The following is a 27,088-nucleotide window of genomic DNA, read 5'->3' on the forward strand; positions in this document are numbered from 1 at the left end:
GGATTGGCGCCAATTTTACAAAATTTTAGGGGTTGCGACAATAATGTGTTAACTGTAAGTAGGTTTTATTTTGAAAAAAAATATTTTAAGGACGCTTGTATATTTAGAAAATCAACAATTCTTATGGGATATGCTTGCAAACCCTGCACGGGGTTAGGGGGTTAGGTGTTAATAGTTAGGGGGTTGGTGGTTATAGGGGTTAGTAGTTAGTGGTTATAGGGGTTAGTGGTTAGCAAATAAGGTGGGGGGGGGGTAGAATCTTCACTAGCACCATAATTTTGAATCTACAAATTACAATTTCTATGGCTTGGCCCTGAAAACAACAGCCATATGTGCTTACCACCGTTGTATATAAGGTGCATATTAAACTTGTGAGCGCTATAGACCAGTTGAGTTTCAGCGGTGTGACAGCAGTTATAACAAGTGCAGGCACGTAGATTGTGATTCCCGTGTATATAACCTGAAACATAAATGGGAGATTAAAAAACGGTAAATGAAAAATTAATCGACGGATGAAAGTAACTTGCGCTATCCTATAGCGTAGGCGGAAACGACAGTCGTTACAACACTGGTGTTCATACACCTTATATCAGCTTACGCGTTGCCGCGTGTGTAACTTTGTTGGTGTTAAATCAGGTGTTAGGTTTATGTAGATACGTTTAGGTGTCATTCTTCTAATTAGAGTTAAATTTATTAAATAGTAGGGTGGGATAAGACGGAACACCTTTAGCACAGAATATCTAAATATCATGATCGTATTTTAAACAAATAACAACGATCTATGGGAGTCGTGAGGGTATTGTTTTAAAATTATTTGAATGTTCTTTGCTTTTACCAAATGAGACGTGAAAATAGAATGAAACTTTGTCCCATCTTTCCCCACCCTACTATATTTTGTTTGAACGTATAAAACCAATGTCGTTTCGCAGTTTCTGTCAGCCTTTGCACAGAGTATAATTTTCGTTGTTGCAATTAGGAGGTTTTTTTTAATGCAGTTTTATAGTGTTGGGGTAATTGGGCAGTTTTAGCCTAAATCCCATGTACCCTGGCCTGCTTCGGTATAGGACATTATATAGACTAGAATAGATAAGCACTACACAGCGTTGCGTTTGCACAACACCGTAAAAGTCAGTTAGACCGTTACGGGCCAATTCAATAGAAGTAGACTTATAGTAATGTGATGCTGTTATGTAAGTATTGTTTGCTCCTGATGACGTATGTTTTAAACTGGGTTTTTCCGTTGCTGGCTTTGGTAATACATGTTTGTGCACAGGAATTCGTGACTGTGAATGAATGTCAATTTATGCTTGCATGGCGGGACAACGGCAGTCGTTATATAGTAATGTGGGGAAAGATGGGACACTTTTCTTTACTATTCTCTCGTTCCACTTGGTAGTAAACAAATAAGAACGTTCAAAGAATTCTAAAACCGTATTTCCACGACTCCCATGGACTGTTGTTAATCGTTTAAAACACGATCTGAATATTTGGATATTATGTGTTAAAGATGTCCCGTCTTTCCCCGTCCTACTATATCACGGATGTTCTATTTTCACACACCCATCGTACTTACTTACATACGAGTATATGCAAATAATAGTATAAGCGAATTTTAATTTATTGATTTGGTATTTGGTTACTTTGCATTTGCATATATTTATCTAACATAGAGCAATTGAGGCACCTTGTACCGTACATTAACATACTTACGAATGTGAAAACTATGAGTGCAGAAGTAAGCCGTCGTAAAGTTGTATTGAATCGGAGCTCCAGATACTGAAATATATGTGAATAAATGAATGAATGTAACTTACTTTATCCTCGCGTGGCCAGAAAACGACAGTCGTTATAACACGGGTGTTCATATACACCTCGTGCCAGCTTACGAGTTACCATGTATGTTACTTTGTGGGTGATTATCTTTTTTGTGTTTATTTTTTTAATGTGTGGCGGATAATTTGGACAATCCATTAGTGACCATTTGTTTGGAGCAATTGTCGTTAACTGTCTTGCCGAAGGACACATACGCCCACAATGGTAGCAATGAGCCTTGAACCGATAACCTCTGGGTTCGAAGAAGGCGCGCTAACCGACTGTGATGTATAGTGTTTAAGATAGACTGTATAAAATGGCCGTGGTAATAGGCCTTATTACCTCGTATACTGACTTTAGCTTTAGTCGATAGAAGAGTGGTATGTAGTAACAGCAAACAAAGATAACAGGAATTGTGAACGCAAATGCCGTCCATAGCATCACTGTACCGTACATGTAGACCTCCCCCGGTAACGCTATGACCGTGATAGCGGATATGAAGCTCACGGATATAGATAAACCCACCGGCCACTAAAATAGAAACAACTCTATTATGTACAGAGGGTGTTAAAGTAAATTGTGGGCCGTAGGGCTAATGAATATTGTTACAACTTAATATCCCATGTTTCCTAATGGTGTTTTTAACAATTAGTAGCTATCTTTTGGAGTGGCGACGATACGATCCTATAAATAATCTTTGGTTACTACTAAATGGGACGATAAAACAAGAATAAAAGCGAATTCTTTCCATCCTCCCATATATTTATTCCAAAACTCCCGAATATAGTATACTATATAAATAAATACGCTCAGCCGCAGCAAATGTATAATAAGTTACCGGTGACATGGTGTGGTTCCCGAAGTAGTAATTCTCAGTCGAGTTATCCGATCTATCTGTGATCGCATAATAGATCCCGATAGCCAGAGACAGGAATAAAGCAACTGCGTAAAACATATTTAATTTAGTTTAAAAGCAAGTATACGTGACATGTGGTTGTATACTAGGCCGTTATATTTAATATGGGTGAGGTCCTGCAGTGCTGAGGCATGTCATGAAACCTCAGATGTAGGCCAGAATTGTCCATTACCCCAACTATGGGTGAGGTCCTACAGCGAGGCTCTTCGTGGGACTTTAGATTTAGGTTATATAGTTGGCCCATTACCTCAACACGTATATGGTCGTATGTTACATTCTATATATCGTGCGTGTATAAGTATCGAAAATCTTGTTTATTCAAAACAACCCCATTTAGCCGACATCACAAACCAATTACTTGAGCGTAATCCGGAAACAGGTGTTGAAGATTGGCAGGCGTTTATAAGCCGTAAAGATCCCACACATGAGTATAAACATCAACAAACCCTGAACCATAATTGGGAGCAGAGCGTTCGGTAATTGATATGGATCAGTTAATAGTGGTAAAGGCGTTCAGGTATAGTAGGGTTGGGAAAGATGGGACACATTTTCATTCTATTTTCTCGTTACATTTAGTAGTAAACAAAGAAATTGAAATAATTATAAAACCGTATCCTCATGACTTCCGTAGACCGTTGTTAATTGTTTTAAACACGATCAGGATATTTAGATATTATGTGCTAAAGGATTCCCGTCTTCCCCCACCCTATACAGTACAACTTGTAACGGTAAACAGAGAAGTCGCGTTTTCAATATAATAATTAACACGTTTCACCAGTTTAGACACGCCTAAATTGTATTGATTTCTAAACAGGTTTGTGCGTGGACACCTATAAACGCGGGTGGCCTGTTGTAGGAATAATATAAAGTAGGTTCGGGTAAGATGGTTCATGTTTTTATTATATTTTCTCGACCCATTTAGTAACAAACAAATAATATTTACAAAACCATAGAACCGTATCCTCACAACTACAAAAGAGCGTTGTTAAAAACAAAATCAGGAAATATGGGGTATTATGTTCTGACGGTATCCATCTTACCCCCACAGTATTCTAAACGAAACGGAACACCTGTGTTATATCGACTTTCACTGTTCACGCTTTTTTAGAGTGCATGGGTAAATTAAATCCTAAACACAAAAAAAACTAATTACAAAAACGTAGATATATAGTAAGGCGGGGAAGATAGGACACCTTTAGCACGTAATATTCAAATATCCGGATCGTGTTTTAAACAATTAACAACGGTGTATAGGAGTCGTAAGAATACGGTTTTATAATTCTTTAAATGTTCTTTGTTTGCTACCAAATGGGACGAGAAAATAGAATGAAAAGGTGTCTCATCTCCCCCCACCCTACTATATATATTAGCTAAACTGCTTAAGTTACCTTACCTCCCAATACAACGAAGTCCGCCGTACCAAATCCACCTCCTTCAACCTCCATTCAAACCTTGCTTATACAAAACTATCAATATCAGCTCTAATATTTCAAAGTCTAAACAACACACAGTAGTGGTTGGGTAAGATGGATACGTTAGCTCATACTTTCTCATATTTCCTGAGATTGTTTTAACAATTAAAACATATTTTAGATTTGTGAAGGTTGCAAAATACCATAAATATTCAAATAATCTTTTTTTCTACGAAACTGGACGATGAAAGAGAATGAAAACCTAAACCATTTTACCCCAGCCTACTTTACATAAACCATCTTACCCCAGCCTACTTTACATAAACCATCGCTGCATGACATATTATAAATCTTAAACATCCCTCTACAAATTATATCCTTTCGGCTTCCTATTAAAAATTCAAGACTGAATTCACAGAAATTTGTTTCAGATTTTCATGCAAGCAATTGCATACGTGTCCCCTTCAACGCACCATGTACATTGTATCACCCCGAAAGCCAACCCATATATCAACACAAACACCCCCCCCCCCCAACCCCGTCATGGGTGCTTAACACAGTTAAAATTACTAGAAGTCAAGGACCGTTTTTACACTTTGCCGAAACTCCCACGTTTTTAGCGTTTGATTGACAGCTAACCTTTCGGTGCGAACACTTTAGTTTAATTACCTACAAGATTTATTTCCCTGCCTTTGCTACCAGTCATAAAGTAATACTTGAATTAAAAAAATTGTAAAAATGTTGCGACGAATAAAAAGTGCAATTATAACTGGATTTTACGTTTGAATGCAATTGGGCAAATAGTATACATGTAGGTGTTTTGATTTGGGCATTTGTCTGCGGCAAGGGAATAACCTTTTGTATAGGCTGGGGTATATTGGTATATACGTTTACATTCACCTTTTTCGTCCCATTTGGTACCAAACAAAGAATATTTACAGAATTATACAACCGTGTTTTTACGACTCTAGAAGAGCGTTGTTATACGTTAAAACATTATTAGGAAATATGGGACTCAGAAGCAAACGGAATTACCTCACCACACAATACGCTGTGTTATGTAAATTTTCTTTGAACGCCCTAACCAAATGAGTCACCGAGTTCGGATTACCGAGAACTTCCGCAAAAAACAGCAGCCCCACATTGCGTACCATCAACAACTATATAGTATCGGATTTTAAAGTAAAAACGTGACAAGGAAGTTATCACAGCAAAGGTTTCGCTTACTTAGCATTTGTGGGTGACCGTTAACACGACACCGCAGGTCTCCATGCGTGGATAATTGGTTTGTAATTGCATAAGCTGAGTGCAGACACCCAGTTTCGTGTACCAGATTTGTAAACCGCAAAAGTTTGAACCGTTTCTTCTTTCCCGCACGCAGTTTGCCCATGTAGACTGAAGTGGAATTTATAATGTGTTGCGTATTTACACAAGGTACGTTTTTAAGGACTGTAGTCCTTTAAACTCCCGTATCTTCGTTGATTTTACTGACATGATCTTTATCTACACTCTGTATATGTCTTTACCTTGTTGCAGCTGAATTAATACCATTAATTAACATCCGTTCCATATTAATACTCTGTTTATTTGGAACTGTAGTGAACATTGTTTTCACAAACGAAAAAATCAGATTTAGTTCGTAATGACGTCGTGGTGACGTTATGGGGCCTGTGACGTCACTGTTTTTTCCAGCGCCTGTTTGCAGCATCGGTAGTAAGCTATGGCGCATCTTTGTCTTCTTCCTATTATCTTCATTGAACTGTAGAATGCATTGTGTTTAAACATCATGCTCACCGTCGAGTTGTAACATAGGTGTCTTCTTATACACCAGACACACATGGTGTATTCATACACCTCATGCTCACTGTCGAGGTATAACATGGGTGTCTTCCTATACACCAGACACACATGGTGTATTCATACACCTCATGCGCACTGTCAAGTTATAACATGGGTGTCTTCTTATACACCAGGCACACATGGTGTATTCATACATCTCATGCTCACTGTTGAGTTATAACATGGGTGTCTTCTTATACACCAGACACACATGGTGTATTCATACACCTCATGCTCACTGTCAAGTTATAACATGGGTGTTTTCTTATGTACCAGACACATATGGTGTATTCATACACCTCATGCTCACTGTCAAGTTGTAACATAGGTGTCTTCTTATTCACCAGACACACATGGTGTATTTATACACCTCATGCTCACTGTCAAGTTATAACATTCTGAGAGTATCCATGCAAAATATATGTCCTTATTTTATTCAATTAACAATGGTCTATGGGAGCCGTAAGGAAACGGTTTTATAGTTCTTTGAATGTTCTTAGTTTACTGCCAAATGGGACAAGAAAATAGAATAAAAAATGTCCCATCTTCCCCACCCTACCACACACATGTTATACCTTGTATATTCTATCGCCGTTCCTATGGTACAGGTGTTGTTGTTGTGTTGATTTCTACCTGACTGGCAACACCTTCGTAACATGGTGGCTGCCTGGATAAATGAACATCGTTTTAAAATGTAAATCATAATTTATACGTTGATTAAATATAGCTGTTATTTGAATAGGACATTCTTATAGTGGGGTAAGATGGATACCGTTGGCACATATTTTCCCATATTACCTAATCGTGTTTTTAACAACCAACAACAGTCTTTGGAGTTGTACAGAAACGGTTAAATAGTTCCGCAAATATTCTATATTTACTTCCAAATGTGCGGACAAAATAGTTTGAAAACCAGGACCATCTTACCCCAACCTACTATATATACTTAAATGGACCATAAGACAAGTACGTTACTATTTATTAATTTACCTTCAATCGATTTCTTCTTCTTTTGTCGCTCTTAGGTCTCCCATTATTTCGAATCTATAAAATAAACACTAAATAAGAAATACTTACTTGGTAACTAGCTTTATTTAACAATATATATTAGGGTGGGGGAAGATGGGACACTTTTCGTTTTGTTTTCTCTTCCCATTTGGTAGTAAACAAAGAACATTCAAAGAATTATGAAAACGTATCCTCACGACTCCCATAGACCGTTGTTAATTGTTTAAAACACGATCAGGATATTTGAAAATTATGTGTTAAGGGTGTCCCATCTTCCCTCACGCTACTATACGATCAGCCATGTGTCGGGTTAGTTAACCAGGCCATGGTCATACATTAATGGAGCTTAAATCAATGTTTTTCACTTCATATCGGTATACTGTTTATATACATGCCTTGCTTCGAACTTTTGGTTTCAATCTTCGATGTTTCGCGTTTCCATTATTCCCCCCTCCACTGTTCTCTTCTATGACGTCATAATTCTCTTGCTCGGTTGAATTCTCGCTTTTCTTCTCTTCGACAATAAAGAGATTCTCGTTCTCTTGTTCGATAGAATCTTCGCTGTCTTCTGCTGTCGTATTGTTCTCTCTTGTGACGTCACTATGCTCTTTCGTGAAACGAACCCTCTCGTTTCTGTCGCGAGAAGTCTCTTCTATGACGTCATTATTCTCTTCAATGTTCTCTTCGGCATCATCGCGATTCTCTTCCAGAAAATAATCGCTCTCTTCTGGATTCTCTTCTATCAGGTCATCGTCTTCCTCTGTGACGTCATCAGCTTCTGTGACGTCATTTTCAGTTTTCGATTCTTCTAAAGTTTCATTTGGTTCCAAACCGACGTCTGTTGTTCTAAAATTAAAAAAATACTCACTCACAATCAATCTTATATACGTGGTAACGCGTAAGTAGGTATGAGGTGTAGGAAACACTATTGGGTTATAGGTATAACGACTGTCGTTTCGTCACCATTAAAGGCTAGATAACTTACATTCATTTAACAGGGTAGTAAGCATGAGGTGTATCCATAATATTTGTCTGGTGTGTAAGAAAACGTGGGCATGTTTACAACGTATATGCAACAGACCAACACGCAACAAAACACAGAACTTACTCAATTCCTGTCTCCTGTTTCATCTTGTTTCCTTTTTTCTTCAGGAAACATCTGGATCTCTCCTCACCTGTCACGTGACAGCAAACGTCATCAACCACGTGACATCTCTCGTCTTGTGCAGCTTGCATCTGAAATTGATTGCAGATGCATTAATGCACATACCAATGTATAGAACGGCAAAGCACCTAACGCAATGGTTCGTGACTTTTTGATTATACCATTACGGTATGGTTTTTTATTTTATGTTGTTTTCATGGGTTGTGGGTTAAATGGGTAGCTCATAGACTAAATCTCAGGTCCCATGGCATGCCTCTCACTGTAGGACCTCACCCATATAAAATAGAATGTGCATTTACAATGTTGGGGTAATGTGCCAACTCTGGTCTAAATCCCAGGTCCCATAGCATGCTTCAGGACCTCACCAATGTAGAATAGAATTTGCTGTCCGTATTCACATACAAATAGCTTAAGTATTATAACACATTTAATACGTTACACGTTACCTTCATCTGAAAACACGAGAGTCTGAAACGACCTGGTAATCGACAGCAATAATCGCCATCTTTGCTTAATCCACTCAAATCTCTTCCGTTCCCGTTGATCTGGTTCATTGGTGTTTATATTAATCACTCTACGGTACATACGTGGTAGCTCGTATGCGTGCTTGAAGTGTATATGGGTCAGAACACACGTATTAAGGTGGCTGTACACAGTATCCGGCGTGCGAATTCGCTTGCGAAGTCGTATGCAAACCCGTGTCCAAGTTCCGCATGCGGCAGCGAAATCCGGACAAAACAGACAAAACGGAAGAATTCCGGATACTGTGTACAGCCACCTTAAGACTTTCGTTTTCTTACCGTATCCACACTTGTCTCATCTATATCTAATATAGCTTGTTTAACACACCACCTGTCCACGTATGGCTGGGTCAATGCGCCACTGTAATAAAATACAAATAGCACGGTGGGGTAAGATGAATACAGTTAGCGCATAATATCTCTAACACATGGTTATGTTCTATTCTTGGTCCTACAGCGAGACCAGCTATGGGACCTGGCATTTTAGCCAGAGTTGGCCCATTATCCCAACATTGTATATGCACATTCTATTCTATATGGGTGAGGTTTTGCAGCATGACATGATAAAGACTACAGTTGACACACAATATACTTTACTTACGTTTCTTCGTTGTTACTTTGCGTTCTTTCTATAGATCCCTCTGTCGTGACGTAATCATGATATTGTTTGAAACAAAGATATCGTTGCGATGACAACGAATAACAACAAGGATGACGTCGATCTGGATCACGTGATACCTCGCCGTTGCAGAAAGTGTCAAGGGCAGAACGTCGCTGTGACGTCAGGAGTAAGTTGTTTTCGTCATAATGGTAGGGTGGGGGGAGATGGAACACCTTTTCATTCTATTTTCTTGTCGCATTTAGTAGTTTCAAAGAATTATGAAACCGTATCCGCACGACTCCCACAGACCGTTGTTAATTGTTTAAAACACAATCAGGATATTTGAATATTATGTGCTATAAGTGTCCCATCTTTCCCCACCCTACTATAGTTTATTTATAACAATCGGGATGTTTTGTTGTAATTAAATGTTAGAATTCGACAGTGAGCATGAGGTGTATAAATAAACCATGTGTCTGGTGTATAAGAAGACGCCCATGTTATAACTCGACAGTGAGCATGAGGTGTATGAATACACCATGTGTGTCTGGTGTATAAGAAGACACCTGTGTTATAACTTGACAGCGAGCATAAGCTACACACCAACCACTCACATTCCCATCCACACACGACCTTAACACCATCACATCAACATCCAACAAACAACATGATCTCCTTGCGTTGTTGTATTCCAATGCAACTCCGTAACGTCTGATCAACCAATCAGGAAGCTCATTAGCGTCTCCTTGAACCTGGTTGGTTAATTTAAATATAAAATCACTTTTTAGGATTTTTTTGCAGTAAGTCAATTTTGCAGTAAGTCAATAATCTTTTTTTCTTATTTTTAGACTTGCTGTTTGGTAAATGCATAATGGAAAAAATGTTACCAGAAATAAAGGGGGCAAACATTTGCGGTATGGCCGGTAGCAACAACGGAAGATTATAAAGTTTAATTCTTACATGTATTTTACGCTGTGGACGACAAACAAATTCTTTTCTATCTTCAGTACTTAGTGGGAGCGGGAATGGCGGAATATTGGGGGAAGCTGTAAATGAAACCAATGCTTATAACATGTAGTGGTACCGGTGGTGGGTATAAGCTCAATTGACAACAAGAGTTACGAAAGGAAAACCAGTGTATCGTGAGTACAACATTTCTCTTATTTTTTCTCAACCATAAACGTATTGTTTGGCGGCACAGGGGTTTCGGGTTCGAGGCTCGCGTGTGTCCTTGATCAAAACATTTAATAACAATTGCTTCAATCCAGTGGTCACTAATGTGTTGTCCAAATTATCAGCCACAGAAAAAAAAAATTCACTCTTAAACTTACATACGTGGTAACTTGTAAGCGGGCATGAGGTGTATGAAACGGAACGCTTGTTATAACTATAATATATTACATTCAATCATTTATTTATAAAGGGTAAACTATAAGACACAAATGCCCACGATATTAGCATCAGTATTATAATTACCTGCTGTTGTGACTCTAGTATCCACAAGACAGTAGCCAAACATAGACAGCAATATAAACCAAAGCTTCATATTCGTTCAATTAAAAGCTTTGTCATCACATGCTATCTGCTATCTGGCTGTTTATGTAAAGTATTCACATTAGAGTTTAAACTAGAGAAATCGTTTTAAACAAAGATAGAATAACACATCGTACATTTATATAACAACGTATTGTAAGGTATCTGGTGCTACGAAAATGTAAAAAATCAAGTCCAACCAACTGTATAATATCAGGTATATAGTAGGGTGGGGGAGACGGAACACCTTTAGCACGTAATATTTAAATATCCTGATCGTGTTTTAAACAATTAACAACAGTCTATAGGAGTCGTGAGGATATGGTTTCATAATTCTTTGAACGTTCTTTGTTTACTACTAAATAAGGCTAGAAAATAGATTAAAAAAAGGGTTCCATCTCCCTTCACCCTACTATATATTTTAAACACTTTAGGCTAACCTCATTGTATGACAGACTAAACTTCGGTACAATAATGCTTACGTTTTCCCGCTATTATGAATAGTAGTTTCAAAAAGTAAACTTGATATTTAGCGCTAACACTGAACCTCGCATATAAGCTTCATATCAAGTCGCATATATAACTTATAATGCGGCCAATGACGGTTACGTACTTTTAAGGGTTGTAATTATAAACCTTTAGTAGCGGATACCAAACCACAATGGTATCCACCATATAACTAACCTAATACTGGTAAGGACTGTATTTGTTTTCCTGTAAAACTGACCAGACCTTTATACCGAACTTAATATTTGGCTTCACGCTGCATTTAAAAAACTTGTAGTTTGCACATTAAGTAACAAACGTTACCATACGTTAGAACCTGATTATTGCGGGCGACACCATTTTCACATTACACCAGTACAGATTACGTGTTTTAAATCTTTAAAAGCCGCCCTACGCTACACTGGCTACAGTAGTGACAACGTATTTACAAGACGCATGCCACACGCATTATATCAATCAAGTCAAGAGAAATTACTCTCCTACTATAGAGCAATTGAGCGATTTTTTTAAACACGAATGCTTGTCGAAACTAGTTTGTATTTTTATATTGCCAGCTGTAAGGGTGAGAAACTGTTTCTAGAACTTTCTCAAACGCTTTAATCTCCCTGCATTGATTCCTTTGCACCTGCCTATTAAGCTAGGGTTCAAGTAAATGGAGGTTCGTGTACATTGCTTCCTATTTCTATTCATAGGACAGGAAGTCGTATTTGAGTATTGACACTTTCGCTTTAAAATCCTGGCCCAGAGCCTGTAACGTCCGGGTTGCCGTAAAAGTGATGTAGGCCCGTTATACCTGTTCAATTATATCACCGAATATAAAAGCATTTAATAAGTTATAGTGCGGGTATTCGGTTTGATACACCTCGTCCCCGCTTAGTAGTTACAACATATTACTGTAGGGTGGGGGAAGATGGGACAACTTTTAGCTCTATTTTCTCGTCCCATTTAGTAGTAAACAAGAAACATTTAAAGATTTATAAAATTATATCCTTACGACTCCCATGGACCGTTGTTAATTGCTTAAAACACGATCAGGATCTTTGGATATTATGTGCTAAAGGTGTTCCATCTTCCCCCACCCTACATATATTACTTTGTGATATTTTGTTGCTATGGCAGACGAAAAATAAGCCACAAAAACGACAGTCATTAAATCATCCTACGACTAAGATATTCGGAAAATAATCGAAAACATTCAACGTTCATTACTCTTACACAAAAAAGGAAAATATACATTCATATTGAATAGCGTTTGCTTAGTAAATATGTGGAGCGTGTGTCCATTTTACTAAAGCAAATATTAATGTAATGATCCTCCAGATTATTAGTTCATTCCTATACAAGTAATCTATACTTTGAAACTAAGGGAGTTTCACTTTAGTTTATGCCAACCTTAAATTTCCAGCAATTAAAACCCTGAACCGCCGACATTAAATTTGTCACATAAAATCTCTCGAAACTGCAACATAATTTATTGCAATCTGAGTTAAAATTGTCTCCCAACCACCAGAACGGCGTTCCAGTAACTTTATCCGAGGCGATCTAAATAAATCTTTAAATATATAAAGACTCTATATTCTATACGTTCTAGTAGGTTACGTTTAAAAAAGTCAACTGCTTCCTATAATTGTGCCCTATAAACGAACATACAGGTGACCGCTATACTTCGAAACTAACAAACCTAAACTTTAGGCATGACGTGCAAACGGTATCCATCTTACCCCACAACACTATATACTTTAGGGCCCATACTGCCATATAAACGAACACAACTGTTAATGCTTAGCCCATGTATAATTCAGCGATAGCCTCCCCATGACCAGGACACCAACATAGGTTAGCAAACATCTTATAGTTCTGTTTATTTTGGTCGCTGACCTAAATTCCCATGTGTGGTTACGTACGTACATCCTTCGCTGAGGTTTTAATATAAGCAGAGTCGTTTCTAATTAGATTACATATAGCTCAGTGGATCGTCTTATACCACTAACATAACCATGATACTCATTTATTGGGAAATAACTTAATTTAAGTGGTATTAACATTATACCGAGTAAAATGCCTAACAGAATAATATTGCGTATCCACCTGAATGTTACGGCATATTGGTCAGTAAGGCCCTGTTAAGCAGTACCAACATTCCTACAGGAAAACATATAAAGTAGGGTGGGGGGAAATGGGACACGGAGTCGTAAGGATATACGGTTTTATAATTTCTTAAATGTTTTTGTTTACTACCAAATGGGACGGGAAAAATGAATGAAAAGGCGTCCCATCTTCCCCTAACCTATAAACTCAATACGCCATATATACCACTGTACGCCATACGGTTTTAAAATGGGACACATCATAAAACACCATCAAATTGTGTATAAGTTACTAAGGCCATTGTTAATTGGTTAAAATACGGTTAGGATATTTGGATATTTGGATATTATGTGCTAAAGGTGTTCCATCTCCTCCCACCCTACTATATTGTGTATTGGTAATTTACATTTCAAAGAACTATAGGAAATGTATTTCACTCCTGCTTTCTCATGCCACTGTCATATTAACCACGAATGCATGTTGTAGCATACATGTAACATACATGCATACGTATACTCCTATCGATAAATGAGATTACCATGTATTACTATACATCATTAAGCATTACTTTGTATATTAGAGTTGTATAGATATGCTGTGTTTGTAGCTTGTTTAGTAAAACGAAACTTGCTTTGTTACTTTTAACGTTCAGGAATGAAGTTAAACACGTTTATTTAACTAGGAAGTATTCTATTGCAAAAAACTAAGGTTTTCGTAGTGTTTTCGCCTAAAATTGAGTGAAAATTGATTACAGAAAATTAATTACCAACATTTAGCGGAGAGGAAATGTATTTCGTTTAATAAAATCGCTTATGTTACTTAGTATAGCATGAATATCGTTAATTGAAAACAAAGTTGGAATATGTTTTGTGCTGTGCAGTTGTAGATACACCAGTAGTAACCATGTACGTGGCAAAAGTTGCGATTCTACTTGTAATTGCTTTAGTTAGTAAAGCGATGGTGCTTAACAGATTTGACATGTAAGTGTCCGGTATATATTAATATAGTAAAAAACTAATGGTCTAGTGGCGCGTGTATTGTAGGTCTCAATCGTGAGCATGGTAATTGACTACGTTCAAGTAGTTTATATTATTATACCTTACAAATCTTCGATATGAATGAATGTAACTTACTTAATCCTCACGTGGCCGGAAAACGACAGTCGTTATCATCACACGGGTGTTCATATACACCTCGTGCCAGCTTACGAGTTACCATGTATGTTACTTTGTGGGTGATTCTTTATTTTTATTTTTTTGTATAGCTGATAATTTGGACAACCGATTAGTGACCACTGGGTTGGAGCAGTTGTCTTTAAGTGTCTTGCCCACATACGCCCACAATGGTAGCATATGTAGGTCGTTGGACACAAGATGGATACCAGTAGAACACAATATCCCATGTACACAACAAATGAGACGATAAATAAGGCATTAAAGTATCTTACCTAAACCTTTTATAATTCAATGCTTCATATTAGTTAGACTGCAAAGTTAATTATTTATGTATTTTTAACAACGGTCTATGAAGTCGTGAAGACACGGTTTTATATTTTTTTGAATGTTCTTCGTTTACTACCAAATGGGAAAAAAAAAAGAAAATGAAAAGGTGTCCCGTCCTCCCCCACCATACTACTTACCTAAACATAGTCTTGTGCTTCGTATATATTGGTTAGGTTGCTCACTTAATTACTTATACTGATCCCACCTTTACAGATCTACTTTGTTGGACGTGGATGAAGCATTGATTGACAGGTGAAAGCCACACATTTTCGTTGGTACATGTCTTTATATAGTTTTACCAATGGCGTTTTAACAACTGTCGTTTTACTGCCAACTCCCGTTTTTATTGTTTTAAATAATTTGATCTAACCCACTTTGCTGTTGATTTCCTTCTCTCTTGTTTTGTATATAGTGATTGTAATTCGTGAAGTAAATCTTCGTCCTAAATTCCAGATCCGTTGAAATGAGTAACTACGAATACCAGGAAGCGCAAGACGAGGTTCATCTTTTTATGAACAAAGTAATAATTAAGGGTATTCACGGGAGTATGTTTGACGTCAGTGGTGATGGAAGCGGTGACGTCAGTGGTGATGAAAGCGATGACGTCAGTGGGGATGAAAGCGGTGACGTCAGTGGAGATGGAAGTGGTGACGTCAGTGGAGATGGAAGCGGTGACGTCAGTGGAGATGGAAGTGGTGACGTCAGTGGGGATGGAAATGGTGACATCAGTGGATATGGTAGCGGTGACGTCAGTGGAGATGGAAGCGGTGACGTCAGTGGAGATGGAAGCGGTGACGTCAGTGGAGATGGAAGCGGTGACGTCAGTGGAGATGGTAGCGGTGACGTCAGTGGAAATGGAAGCGGTGACGTCAGTGGATATGGAAGCGGTGACGTCAGTGGAGATGGTAGCGGTGACGTCAGTGGTGATGGGAGCGGTGACGTCAGTGGAGATGGGAGCGGTGACGTCAGTGGAGATGGAAGTGGTGACGTCAGTGGAGATGGAAGTGGTGACTTCACAAAAATCAAGTTTGAAACGGGTTTTTACAGGTATGTGTACTTGGAGGTTTTTTCAATATTTCTTTTTTTTACCTTTTCTTTTTAGCGCTGCCTCATCGGAGTTACCACTTAGTTTAAACCAAAGAAACAAGTATAAGGTATCGCTTTAATTAATATTTACTATTAATTAATTAAAAACTTTTATCTTAAACCTACTATATGGCCCAACTTTTCAATGTGTGTTTTTGGTCTTATATATAATCAACAGCATACAAACCAATACAGTAAATTTTGTTCTTCGGTTCTATATGGTAAGGTTTATTATTACGACGTAGATATGCTGTTATTTCTAAAAGAGTAATTACAGATTCTAATTCCCCGTTTTCTTTTCAGGAAATTAAGAAGTTCATCAGAGGATTAGATCTTTAAATACACAACTGTTTATAAGGCGACATCGTATAGTAATATAAGTGATTAGTATTTAGCAAATATACCGTTTATTAGTAACTGTTATACTAAAAAAATGTGTTTTTGATTTTATGCAGTAATGTATAGCATGTTATACGGTCGTATGACACAGTTGGTTATAGCCAGAGTCGCCGGCTCTGGTTATAGCGCGTCTGCCTGTAACCCAGAGGTAACGGATTCAAGGCTCGTTGCTGCTATCATTGTGGTCGTATGTGCCCTTGGCAAGACAATCAATGTCAATTGCTACAACCCAGAAGTCACTGATGGGTTGTCTAAAGTGTTACGTGCTTCGCCGTACGATCTTAAAAGTTACAATACAAGAATTGTACTTTTAAACTAAATATGTTCAAAACATTGGCAAGAAAAACACAATTAACAGTACACTAAAAAAATAGGCTCCAATGTTAACTTAAATGCTAATGGATCGTATTTCCTTATTTCGGCACCCCAAATAAAAACGCACCGCGATACTTCTGTGTTTACGATGTTTTGCATGGTCGAACAGTTGCTACGTCCCTGGGACGCCACTTATAATTAAAGTTCGTACATGCGCCTGTTCTTGTTATAATTAAAATCATGGCTTCTTTTGGGAATAAAAAATCAGTTAGAAAGAAAACTACAAAAAATAAGGTAATTTTACTGTTTAATGTGTGGCATAAAATTGCTTAAATTCTGTTTATAGTAGTTACCTTGCTATATTATAATTTTTCGCGTATCTTAATGTAATTTTTGACACAAACGCGCGTTTTTTTTACCCAAAGTATATGTATGTATAGTCAGTGGGACCTAAGAAATACTTTTATACTTTTAGTAGTAATCAGTTTATGTAAGGATTAGGCTAGTGCACTATTTTGCCCTAATTGGAAATTACAATGCTAAATTTATATCCACCTAATCATGGCTTTTCCTTTTTGAATGAATGGAACTTACTTTATCCTCACGTGGCTGGAAAACGACAGTCTTTGTAACATGGGTGTTCATAAACCTTTTGCCGTTAAGTGTCTTGCCCAAGGATACATACGCCCACAACAATGACAGCAGCAACAAGCCTTGAACCCATTACCACAGGCGCACTAACCACTTTGCCACAGCGTGAATTTTATATTGCACTACAACCATGTTTTGTTTAATTGTTATAGAATACTGGCGAAATGAAAAACATAATGAAAGATTGGCACAGCGCTGTCTATCATAAATCTGTATTCAGTCTTTCATCTGAATTAGAAACAAAGGAAACAAAACAAGAAAACCAAGGTAGAGCCATATATTACATAGTTGTGTACTTCTGCTAAATATGTGTTGAACAAATAAAACTTTTTACTTATGTTCATTATACAGTCATTATGTTATTAAAACACGGATGTTCTGTTTCATACATCTCATGGCAGTTTAACTTAGTAGGTGGTTATATTTTTTGTTTTCTTACCTCTTACCTGTTTAGCCTAAACAGTTAAGGTTTGGAATTCTAGTAATGTTAAATAGAGCTTTGATAACCTTTCATTTGAATACGAGGGTGATGATGCCAGTTATTGGTGAAATTCCTCTCTTATGGTACATTATTAGTTGGACTCGATTTTTGTTTGCTATGTATTTAGTAATACTTGGTGTATTCTGTTATGATGCAACGAGAATTGTCCAACAATATGAGTGCTAGATCAGGGCCAGATTTACTGAACATATCACAGTTATTTTGCTAACATGTTAAATAATTGAAATATAATAACTTCCATTAATATCGTATCATGACATATATATTTATTGTATGGCATTGTCAGTCTTTTGGACTAAAGGAATAAAATGTTGTGATAAATCTAATGTTGGATTACAGAGACAATGTGTAGAATATGCCAATCACTGGATGATTCAATTGATAACCAACAAGTAACACCATGTGCATGTAGTGGCTCATTACGTTATGTGCATATGATGTGTTTGCAACAGTGGAGAAAAATAAAGCAAGCAAAAGGTTAGTGTTTAACATAGGGGTGTCCGGGAATGTCAACTTAGCTTTTGTGGGGTGACAATAACAATATAACATATGTTTTAACTCCCCAATTTTAAGCCTAATACAGCTTTTACCCTGCTGTTAGGTGTCTATACAAACAAGCAGAGCCAAAGTATATTGCATTCACCACATTAACCAATGAGGTTCCCTATGCTTGACAACTATGAGTGTAACTGTATTTTAACAATGCCACCCCAGCTTTTACCCTGCTGTTAGGTGTCTATACAAACAAGCAGAGCCAAAGTATATTGCATTCACCACATTATTCAATGAGGTTCCCTATGTTTGACAACTATGAGTGTAACTGCCCTTTATCACCCCAGTTTTGATTAATGTAATGTAGAAATTCCAGGGTTAGCCTGTCCACCCTGCCACCCCAGGTTTGGTGCCTGTGTTATTATTTCCCAATAAATATTTAATTCGATTTTTATTCTAGGTTGTGATGTATCAATATGTGAGTTATGCAAGCAACCTTACAACATTGAGTTGCTTGGATCAAGTGACGTACCACCAGATCATATTATGAAGGTATTCAACAATACATATATAGTAGGGTGGGAAAGATATGACATCTTACCATTCTATTTCTTGTCCCAATTGGTAGTAAACAAAGAACATTTAAAGAAATATAAAACTGGATCCTTACGACTCCCATAGACCGTTGTTAATTGTTGGATTAATTATATAAAGATTATTCCGCATAACTTTTGTTTATCAATTGAAATAGCTTGTGTTATAAATTACTTTTTTGTGATAGCTGACAACCAAGGAGTACGAGGCATGGCATGTATCACACCTGGGATGTAGGTTTATTACCCCAACACCCAGGGTGCTAACATTTAGACCCCACTGAAGCAGTTTATAGACACTTCATAAAAGAGATTCTATTCTATAAGCGTGAGGTCTTCAGTGGGGCACACCTGAGACCTAGGAAGTGGGTCTATTACCCTAACACCCGTGCTACTATGTATACCCAATTGGGGAAGTAAATAGACACTCAAAAATAGAGATTCTTTATGTGTGAGATCCTACATTGAGACATGCCATGAGAAAGTTTCCATTCCCCTACTGTGGCTCTTATGTTCATGAATCCATAAATTTGCTTCTATTTAAAACATTTCCCAAATATTTCAGCTCCAAGAAGATTTGCGTCAACTTGTAAAGTCGGGGGTTTACCTAATGTTAATGATGAGGTCATTGAAGAATGATGTCATCAGCGCTCAAGCAGATCTTCGTATGATGTCATCGGATGATATGACATCATCAGATGTTGTGACATCATCAACAAACGAGGAAAACCAAAGAAAAAGTAGGTTTTAATAAAAAGTTAATTTCCTTGATGACTGAGACCTTATTTTCATTGTTTTTGTTTAAAACATTGAGCGGAGTAAGGTCTCACTCTAAGTAGTTAGGCATATATCATATAAATTGATCCACTTTCTTTAGATCACCCCGGGAATTTAAGAAGAAACAACACAGACTCTCCACAATCTTCAGGTTATCAATACTTTGTATAAAGCTGTCGTGTCTTCGGTGTTTCAAGTCTACTTGGTTGATATATTATTCCTGTTACTATATGCTATAATTATTCTCTTTGTGTCTAGGTGTTGGGGTAATGGTCCAATTTGGCCTAAATCTCAGGTTTCATGGCATGTCTCACTGTAGGACCTCACCCATATATAACTAGAGTGTTTTCTTCAACTAGGAATATTAGACAAGCTCCCTGACTTCCTCCATCACATAAATATTAGCAAAAACAGCGCCTGTAATCACAACAATCTTAAGATTTTTGCAATTTCCCAAATATGTGTAGTTGAGATGAACCTTTTTTTGACTATGTTGTACATTAACAGATAATGAAGACAACCAAGAATATATTTCCCGTCAAACTATTAAACAAAGAAGTAAGAAATGTTCAAGGAAAGGCAACTGACTGTAAGATTGTATTCAAAACATCTTTTTACCTTAACTGCCTGTGTATATATATACAGTTTCTTATACATTGGGTAGAATATGATATGATACGCTACTTGTGTGTCAGTATCATACACTGTGTTAAAGCAATTACTAAAGTTCAAATACCTTGTGTAGTTATTAAGTTTCACCCTACATGGGTTATACGTTTAAAGTTCACGCTACAATAACTACATCGGCTTGTCCGAGATATTATGGGCATAATAGCATAGATTAAACGTTTTTAGCTTCCAAATTATAACCATGATATAAATGAATAAACCAGCGGTTCAAACGCTTAACATTGACAGATGTATTGACATTTTAAAACGAGTCGCTTACTGAATCACGATCTATGTTAAACATATAGTAGTTTGGGGTAAGATGGCCCATGTTTTAGTCTTTTTTTATCGTCACATTCGGTTGTAAACAAAGAATATTTACAGAATTCTATAACCATATCCCCACGCGACTACATAGCGTTGGTAATTGTTAAAAAAGCGGTTAGGAAAAATTGGATATTATGTGTCAAAGGTGTCCCATCTTACCCCGCCCTACTGCTATATATTACTTACTTTACACTTGTGAATGTAATACAAAGCACATTCGTTTTGGTTTTCAAAAGTGTTGCGAATTACTGCTAGACAACAACTAATATACTGCACGGACATATTTCAGTCTTACATAAAAACGAGTTAAATTTTTGGCAGTTATAACGTCATGATTGGAATCTTCGGTGGCAAAAATGAATGTTTCGGATTTCAATTAGAAATATGTGGCACACATTATACCTAGTATATAAACGTAACAATACTAACATATTTACACGGTAGTGGAAAATATCATACAGTATAACGAAAAGTTTTTTCGCGGAAATTTGAAAAGTGACACCCGAAATGCGGTGGTTTTGATACAATATTTAAATTACTGTAGTTTTTTTGGCAATAATGGACCAACTGGAATAAATGCTGTTTTTGGAGTAAAACTTGGGTGCTAAAACCTATGTTAGCACTCCGTATCAAAAGTTAAGGTGACAGGCCATTCACCCCCAACGTTACGCTTCTGCTTGTATACAACATCATATGAATCTTGTAGACTCGCTACTTCTTCTTTTAATCGATCCTTTCCACGATCGACGTCAAACAAACCAAACTAGAAGCTCCCTTGGTGTCGCTGTTGCTCACTGACGTCACAGGGCTCGAGTTTCGATCTGCGAACAAAATATAATCAATTTATGACGTCAGTTATATGCTAGCTGCACAAATTCATATATATAGTTAGTGATATATACAGGATAAAAGTTTTTATTCTTTACCCTTTTTCACCGAAATAAAGGACACATTTAACACATTATATACAAATGTCCTGATCGTATTTTATAAACTATTGACAACGGTCTATAGGAGTTGGAGCGTACGGTTTTATAATGGGGCGGAAAATAGAATGAAAATGTGTCCCATCTTTCCCCACCCTACTATATACAGTTTATTGGTGGTTAAATAAAACACGCGACCGCTAGCTCAATATTCCGAATAAAACCACGGAATATATTGAATTGAAGCGTTGACTACTTACGTTATTACCGCGTTATATTAATAGATAAACTTGGCTTGGTCAGGAAAGCATTTTAATTTAACATTTCCGCCCGTATGGTATGTACATCAACAGTAAGTCTATTTCCAACGTCGATAAACGAGAATCAAAGTGAATTAGGTCATCCGCCACTATGCCGTCATAAAGGATTATACACAGACCATTATGACATAATAATGCATGGATTTAAGAGCGTCGGATTAAAAGGTCATTATGTTTATTAAGTGATGACAGAACTATTCTCGAATAATTATCTCATTCTGGAAATTTAAGTTTTAAACCGTCTATGACGTAACAGTCAAATTGCTTTCTTGTGGATTGTTTTTAACAATGTGTTTGTGATGCGGGTAAGATGGGATACCAGTAGCACATAGTGTCTCATATTTCCTAAACGTGTTATCAACAATTAACGCTCTTTTAAAGTCGCGAGAAAACGGTTATATTAACTCTTTGTATATTCTTTATTTATTATACCAAATGGGACGTTAAAAATGAAAACCTGGACCGTCTTACCCCAACCTATTATATTTGTTCTGTTTCGCGTACAGGTCGCTTTCGTTATGACGTCATAGTGGGGTAAATTCGCGATGTTTGTCCCTTTGTTGTCAAACTTTTAGTATATTCAGTTAATTACCTTCCGTTGTTGTTGTTGGTTCGTTTACGACAGCGATGACGTCAGGGGTTGTTGACGAGGGTCTGGTGACGTCATCAGTAAGCAAGTTTACCGGGAACGTATCCTGTGTGTGGAACATAGTTGTTATTTGCACGTACGCGCATGTTGTTATTAACCTCGCGGTATAAAAACATTTATTGTGTATTAACAACGTATGTGAATCTCGACAGTGAGCATGAGGTGTATGAATACACCATATGTGTCTGGTGTATAAGAAGACACCCATATTATAACTTGACAGAATGACAGTGAGCATGAGGTGTATGAATACACCATGTGTGTCTAGTGCATAAGAAGACACCCATATTATAACTTGACAGTGAGCATGAGGTGTATGAATACCTTCATGTTGAAAGTAGAAATTGAGCATGATGTGTATAAACACACGGCACACATTAATCCTAAGCGTTATTAATTCCAAACCGTTCTACCCCGAGATAAACCTTATAATAAATAGCATCTTATACACACAGGCAGTAGCATGCGCATATTATATTTGTGGCCACAACTTAAAGCCGTATATCTTACAACGCATAAGCTGGATTAGATCATCATAGACAACCCACAATGATCTTAAATATAACTTACGCCACCAACAAGCATCACTTGTGGCTTCTAAATTGCCTCCGCTCTTTAAAGGCGCCAGAATTTCAATTACAAATTAATATTAAGTTTATATTTATGCTGCTACTGCATATTTGACCTATAAACCCATACCGCTATATTAGGGAATGCATTAAGCAACTCGAATAACGTTCTACATTATAAAAGATAACATCGAAACAACATTTTTATTTGCAATTTTTGATGTCTGTAACGTGATATCTCTTATTGGAAATTTAAACATTCAAGCCTAAAATCGTCGCTGAAATAAGCAATCATACGAAGATATATTCGAATTGTAATAAATGTGGGATTAATGTATTGAAAATCGCATGAGCCAACTTTGTAGTACGTTGCATATCCCCCGTGTATAATACACCGTACGACGTACATCCTGGGTAAATGGGACAAGTTTAACCTAGAATGAGACCCTATAGATCCTATTTCGCTTCCCTTGCCTTTACATATTGGTATATAGTAGGGTGGGGGAAGACGGGACACCTTTCGTTTTATTTTCTCGTCCCATTTAGTAGTAAACAAAGAACATTCAAAAAATTATAAAACCGTATCTTCACGACTCCCATAGATCGTTGTTATTTGTTTAAAAAGCAATCAGGATATTTTGATGCTATGTGTTAAAGGTGTCCCGTCCTCCCCTACCCTACTATATATTACAACGTATTGCGACTTAAACCAGACTTTCCCTTGTTTCAACTTAAGACGGGGGTTCAGCAATTTAATGTTAAAACATATTTCAAAGCCACATAATGCCACCCTTTGATCGTCTATAGTTCAATTTAATTAAACCCATGTTGTGGCTTTATTACAGCATGCGTGGGTTTCCATTTGAACCTACGTAGACATTCAAATCGTTTGAAGTTGTTTTATATTTGGGAATGGCGGCTTTGGGTAACCTTTCCGTTTGCTGCGCGTTTTTGTCTATATAAGCTGACGCTTGGCGTCGAAACCGCAAATGCATTCCTGCACGGAGACAGCCTGAAAACCATATCTTGTTACAAGGGTCGGTTTGGCACGCTTGGGCGTCTTGTGCGTCCCTTGGGGGCCTTGGGCCACGTGCGGGGCTTTGTAGATGTTCACTGTAGGCATTTCCGCGCTTTCGCGGGTCATACGCGAGCGCTATGACGTACTGTAGTCGGCTGATCGTTTCCCCGAGGAGCAATAATGTACGGATATGCCGAAGCCATTAGCTGCTAGATTGAGGCGGTAAATTGGTAAAGGAAGCAAATCTTTGTTAGATTTTTATTGGGATTAAATTCCGTCGTTAGGTGGCGATAAACATGCGTGTTTTGAGAGTGGGGAAACTCGGAAATAGAAGTAGAAAGAAAACGATAATATTAGGAAAGAAAGGATAAAGAAGAAAAGGTTAAAGTACCTGAGGTTGAGTATTTTCGTCGCCCAAATCCGACATTATGAAGGACGATGACGTGGACTCAAGAAGGGACTCAACCGGGCTTGACGTCCTTGATGACGTAAGTCTGACGTCATCGGACTGATAAAACGGCGAATCAACTTCGGTTTTGCTAACGAAAGTTTCGCCCAAGCTTAAAGTCGTTTCTGGTTTGGTTTCTGGTGATTTTGCATCAGACTGTTGGTCGCCATACAACATATGTTGTAGATTGTATATGTAGGTTATCGCGTTGCGAAGAATCTCAACTTTCGGAAGTCTCTGGTTCGGGTTTGCGCATGCGCAACGCTTAAGGGCGTCGTACGCTTGGTTGACACGTTTAAGGCGTCGTCTCTCTCGTAGTGTTGCCGCCCTCCGTCGGTCGTGTGGCCCAGTTTTACGTTTACACGCTTTGCATGCCCATACTAAACATTGATGGCCGTTTGGGTGGCTTGTATGGTGATAATGCGACATCTTTGTGTCCATGTCTTCATCCTGCGATAAACTATGAAGATCTGATAGTGGTGATAGCTCCATCATGCGGTTGGATGTGAACGTGTTGGTTGGAGTGATGAGACTGTTGTTTATCACGGGGCTGAAGTTTTCAAAGCTTTGTAACTCTGGGTTTAGGATTGGTACATGTGGCTGGTTGACTACTTGGTTGTGGAAATGTTTTGGGCGGTTCAGCGTCGGCTGGTGCTTCGCAGTGTGGTCAGGTTTAAAACTGCGGCTTTTTTCGTTCGGAATTTGAAGCAATTCTTCAACGCTTGGAAGAGAATCGGATGCGGAAACACTGTTTAAGTCGCTGAAGATTATTTGCTCGGGAACACTGTTTTCTTGACACATTTGGTTGGTCTCGGTTAAGTATTGCATCATAGCTTTCACTGTGTCGTTGTGATTCTCCTCTGTTGATGCAAATGTGATTGTCGGCTCAATGCTGCTAATAGGGGGTCCTGTGAACTGGATGTCTTCAACTCTGCTCTCATGGATCCTGGGTTTGGAGGTTTCGTTTGAGTTGAGGAAGCTTTCTAAAACAAACTCGATCGGGTTTTGTTCGTTTTCTTGCTTCACCTCAATGGAGTTACGTTTGCCCCGAATATCGGGGTTTCGTAGCGAACTTCCACGGGAAACTGGCCCTCCAATCCCAGCGTCACGGAAACCCATTCCCGATCCGAAACTTGTCTTGCTGGTAAGGTTACCAGTTGACCCGTACCTCGAATCCGGGGACGAGTAAGCGACGTCTGAATCGCTACAACCGGACGCCATATTACTAAGTTCCTCAAGTATCGAGATATCGCTCTTTTCCGCATCGATTCCGATATAATTTCCCTCCACGCATCTCTTCAGTTCGTCCAGTTCCGATAAAACCCCCGAAACTTCTCGACTTACCGGCGAAACCGCTGTATCTGACAACAAAACGTCGCTGCTTGCTCGCTTCAGTCGTGAAGGCGTCCGTTTTTGTGACGTCATAATGGGGTTTGTGGCGTAACTGGTGAAATAGCTGCTGCTGTTGGAGAATATTGAAGAGAGGTCGAGCTCCTCTAGAGAGATACACGTCATCGTATAAATATGTCAAACTACCGGCTAGATTTCTGAAATACAAAATATATGAGGTCAATACATAATCTTAATATCTTGCAACTTATGGTTGTAATTTTGCAACGGTTCTCCTTGCACTGTAATTGCAAGTAACACATAATATTAAACCTATAACTGCACATTCGTTTAGGTTAAGATTTTGTATAAAAAACAAGTCTTGCGAAAAATAATTTAGAACCGGCGAAAAGTATATACCCTGAAGACTTGATATAATTTAAGCGTGATAAGTTTAATCCATTCACTTTTATAATGTTTCACGATTTAATATTAGAAACTTGTTTCGTCGGGGATTCGTAACTGTATTCTTTCTGATTCTATATATAGTAAAGTCTGGTATATAATATACTTCGTGCAACGATAAGGCTTGCAGTTTAATTGCAACTAACATATTATTACGAACTTCCAAACTCAACATTAAGCATGATTCCTGTGTAAAATAACTTGATCACCGAATGGCTAATGTAATACTCGTAGGCTACTTTTGCAAGACCTTATGTCTGCAATTTGCTGCAGTTTAAAACTTTAGTTCGCCGCTAACTATATACCATGTAGATCTACTTGTATTAAAACACGCTATGTGACCATGCCTGGTTATAACAGACATTGGCTACTATATATCATTGACTGGCTATCGCTTGATAACTTTACCATGCGTGGCTGGCTAGCGATGTTATAGAATGCATGGCTTGATGCAGGCGCTATTTAAGACACTCGTTTATGACGTCACAGTAGGTGACAATGCTTCTTCTTCTTCTGCATTCCAGAACTCCGGAGCGCCGGTCTCGCGGGAGACTCTAAGTCACGTGCCGGGCAGACTTTGAAGTTATAATTTTCACTCGTACTGGTTCGCTCGAGATGCGTAAGCCTTTATTTTATGACTGAATCGTTG

At 38.0% G+C, this 27,088-nt stretch overlaps 5 protein-coding genes across 9 annotated transcripts; 2 read left to right on the plus strand and 3 right to left on the minus strand.

The window, feature by feature from the left end:
* Positions 1–214: 214 nt before the first annotated feature.
* Positions 215–4,268, minus strand: LOC100178940 (sodium-coupled monocarboxylate transporter 1-like). The gene is made up of 5 exons (XM_026837608.1): positions 4,122–4,268; positions 2,651–2,754; positions 2,155–2,343; positions 1,711–1,776; positions 215–460 (listed from the first exon to the last, which is right to left on the minus strand). Exons 1-5 carry the CDS (start codon positions 4,171–4,173, stop codon positions 230–232), a joined length of 642 nt encoding a protein of 213 aa, XP_026693409.1. The 5' UTR covers positions 4,174–4,268; the 3' UTR covers positions 215–229.
* A 1,436-nt stretch (positions 4,269–5,704) lies between these two features.
* Positions 5,705–10,869, minus strand: LOC100176616. Of its 2 annotated transcripts, XM_026837590.1 has the most exons (12): positions 10,751–10,869; positions 10,235–10,320; positions 9,889–10,026; positions 9,275–9,447; positions 8,953–9,034; positions 8,599–8,697; positions 8,096–8,223; positions 7,806–7,833; positions 7,383–7,766; positions 6,970–7,023; positions 6,555–6,646; positions 5,705–5,899 (listed from the first exon to the last, which is right to left on the minus strand). In XM_026837590.1, exons 1-12 carry the CDS (start codon positions 10,818–10,820, stop codon positions 5,800–5,802), a joined length of 1,434 nt encoding a protein of 477 aa, XP_026693391.1. In that variant the 5' UTR covers positions 10,821–10,869; the 3' UTR covers positions 5,705–5,799. The 2 variants fall into 2 exon arrangements, with proteins under 2 accessions (XP_026693391.1, XP_002120876.2); XM_002120840.4 differs by having other exon boundaries at positions 7,383–7,833.
* Positions 9,331–16,416, plus strand: LOC100186838 (cell wall protein IFF6-like). Of its 2 annotated transcripts, XM_026837605.1 has the most exons (6): positions 9,331–9,461; positions 10,282–10,416; positions 15,118–15,156; positions 15,358–15,951; positions 16,007–16,058; positions 16,294–16,416. In XM_026837605.1, exons 4-6 carry the CDS (start codon positions 15,368–15,370, stop codon positions 16,327–16,329), a joined length of 672 nt encoding a protein of 223 aa, XP_026693406.1. In that variant the 5' UTR covers positions 9,331–9,461; positions 10,282–10,416; positions 15,118–15,156; positions 15,358–15,367; the 3' UTR covers positions 16,330–16,416. The 2 variants fall into 2 exon arrangements, with proteins under 2 accessions (XP_026693406.1, XP_002120957.3); XM_002120921.5 differs by lacking the exons at positions 9,331–9,461; positions 10,282–10,416 and adding an exon at positions 14,181–14,382.
* A 450-nt stretch (positions 16,417–16,866) lies between these two features.
* Positions 16,867–21,197, plus strand: LOC100175070 (probable E3 ubiquitin-protein ligase MARCH10). Its single transcript, XM_002120207.4, has 8 exons — positions 16,867–16,998; positions 17,508–17,622; positions 18,197–18,334; positions 18,810–18,901; positions 19,508–19,682; positions 19,820–19,870; positions 20,227–20,308; positions 21,037–21,197. The coding sequence occupies exons 1-7, from the start codon at positions 16,945–16,947 to the stop codon at positions 20,304–20,306; spliced, it is 705 nt and encodes a 234-aa protein (XP_002120243.1). The 5' UTR covers positions 16,867–16,944; the 3' UTR covers positions 20,307–20,308; positions 21,037–21,197.
* On the minus strand, positions 20,616–26,831 carry myod (transcription factor protein). 3 transcript variants are annotated; one of them, XR_001975034.2, is made up of 4 exons: positions 24,589–26,831; positions 22,554–22,656; positions 21,369–21,536; positions 20,616–21,330 (listed from the first exon to the last, which is right to left on the minus strand). XR_001975034.2 is itself a non-coding variant. In XM_009862515.3 (3 exons), exons 1-3 carry the CDS (start codon positions 26,158–26,160, stop codon positions 21,439–21,441), a joined length of 1,773 nt encoding a protein of 590 aa, XP_009860817.1. In that variant the 5' UTR covers positions 26,161–26,831; the 3' UTR covers positions 20,616–21,438.
* Between the last annotated feature and the right edge of the window lie 257 nt (positions 26,832–27,088).

This window comes from Ciona intestinalis, chromosome 14 (genome assembly GCF_000224145.3).
Source record: "Ciona intestinalis chromosome 14, KH, whole genome shotgun sequence".
Taxonomy (NCBI): domain Eukaryota; kingdom Metazoa; phylum Chordata; class Ascidiacea; order Phlebobranchia; family Cionidae; genus Ciona; species Ciona intestinalis.

Coding starts and splice junctions, on each gene's coding strand:
- LOC100178940 (XM_026837608.1), bottom strand. CDS start 4,173: ATGGAGGTTGAAGGAGGTGGATTTGGTACGGCGGACTTCGTTGTATTG. Junction 2,344..2,650: donor GGAACCACACCATGTCACCG/GTAACTTATTAT, acceptor TTTCTATTTTAG/TGGCCGGTGGGTTTATCTAT. Junction 461..1,710: donor CACTCATAGTTTTCACATTC/GTAAGTATGTTA, acceptor TTTATGTTTCAG/GTTATATACACGGGAATCAC.
- LOC100176616 (XM_002120840.4), bottom strand. CDS start 10,820: ATGAAGCTTTGGTTTATATTGCTGTCTATGTTTGGCTACTGTCTTGTG. Junction 9,448..9,888: donor GGTCGTGTGTGGATGGGAAT/GTGAGTGGTTGG, acceptor CTGACGTCACAG/CGACGTTCTGCCCTTGACAC. Junction 5,900..6,554: donor ACGGCGATAGAATATACAAG/GTATAACATGTG, acceptor TGCATTCTACAG/TTCAATGAAGATAATAGGAA.
- LOC100186838 (XM_002120921.5), top strand. CDS start 14,306: ATGTACGTGGCAAAAGTTGCGATTCTACTTGTAATTGCTTTAGTTAGT. Junction 15,952..16,006: donor TTTGAAACGGGTTTTTACAG/GTATGTGTACTT, acceptor TTTTCTTTTTAG/CGCTGCCTCATCGGAGTTAC. Junction 16,059..16,293: donor ACCAAAGAAACAAGTATAAG/GTATCGCTTTAA, acceptor TTTTCTTTTCAG/GAAATTAAGAAGTTCATCAG.
- LOC100175070 (XM_002120207.4), top strand. CDS start 16,945: ATGGCTTCTTTTGGGAATAAAAAATCAGTTAGAAAGAAAACTACAAAA. Junction 18,335..18,809: donor AAAAATAAAGCAAGCAAAAG/GTTAGTGTTTAA, acceptor TTTTTATTCTAG/GTTGTGATGTATCAATATGT. Junction 18,902..19,507: donor CACCAGATCATATTATGAAG/GTATTCAACAAT, acceptor CAAATATTTCAG/CTCCAAGAAGATTTGCGTCA.
- myod (XM_009862515.3), bottom strand. CDS start 26,160: ATGACGTGTATCTCTCTAGAGGAGCTCGACCTCTCTTCAATATTCTCC. Junction 22,657..24,588: donor ACGAAAATACTCAACCTCAG/GTACTTTAACCT, acceptor TTCCACACACAG/GATACGTTCCCGGTAAACTT. Junction 21,537..22,553: donor ACCAACAACAACAACGGAAG/GTAATTAACTGA, acceptor TTTTGTTCGCAG/ATCGAAACTCGAGCCCTGTG.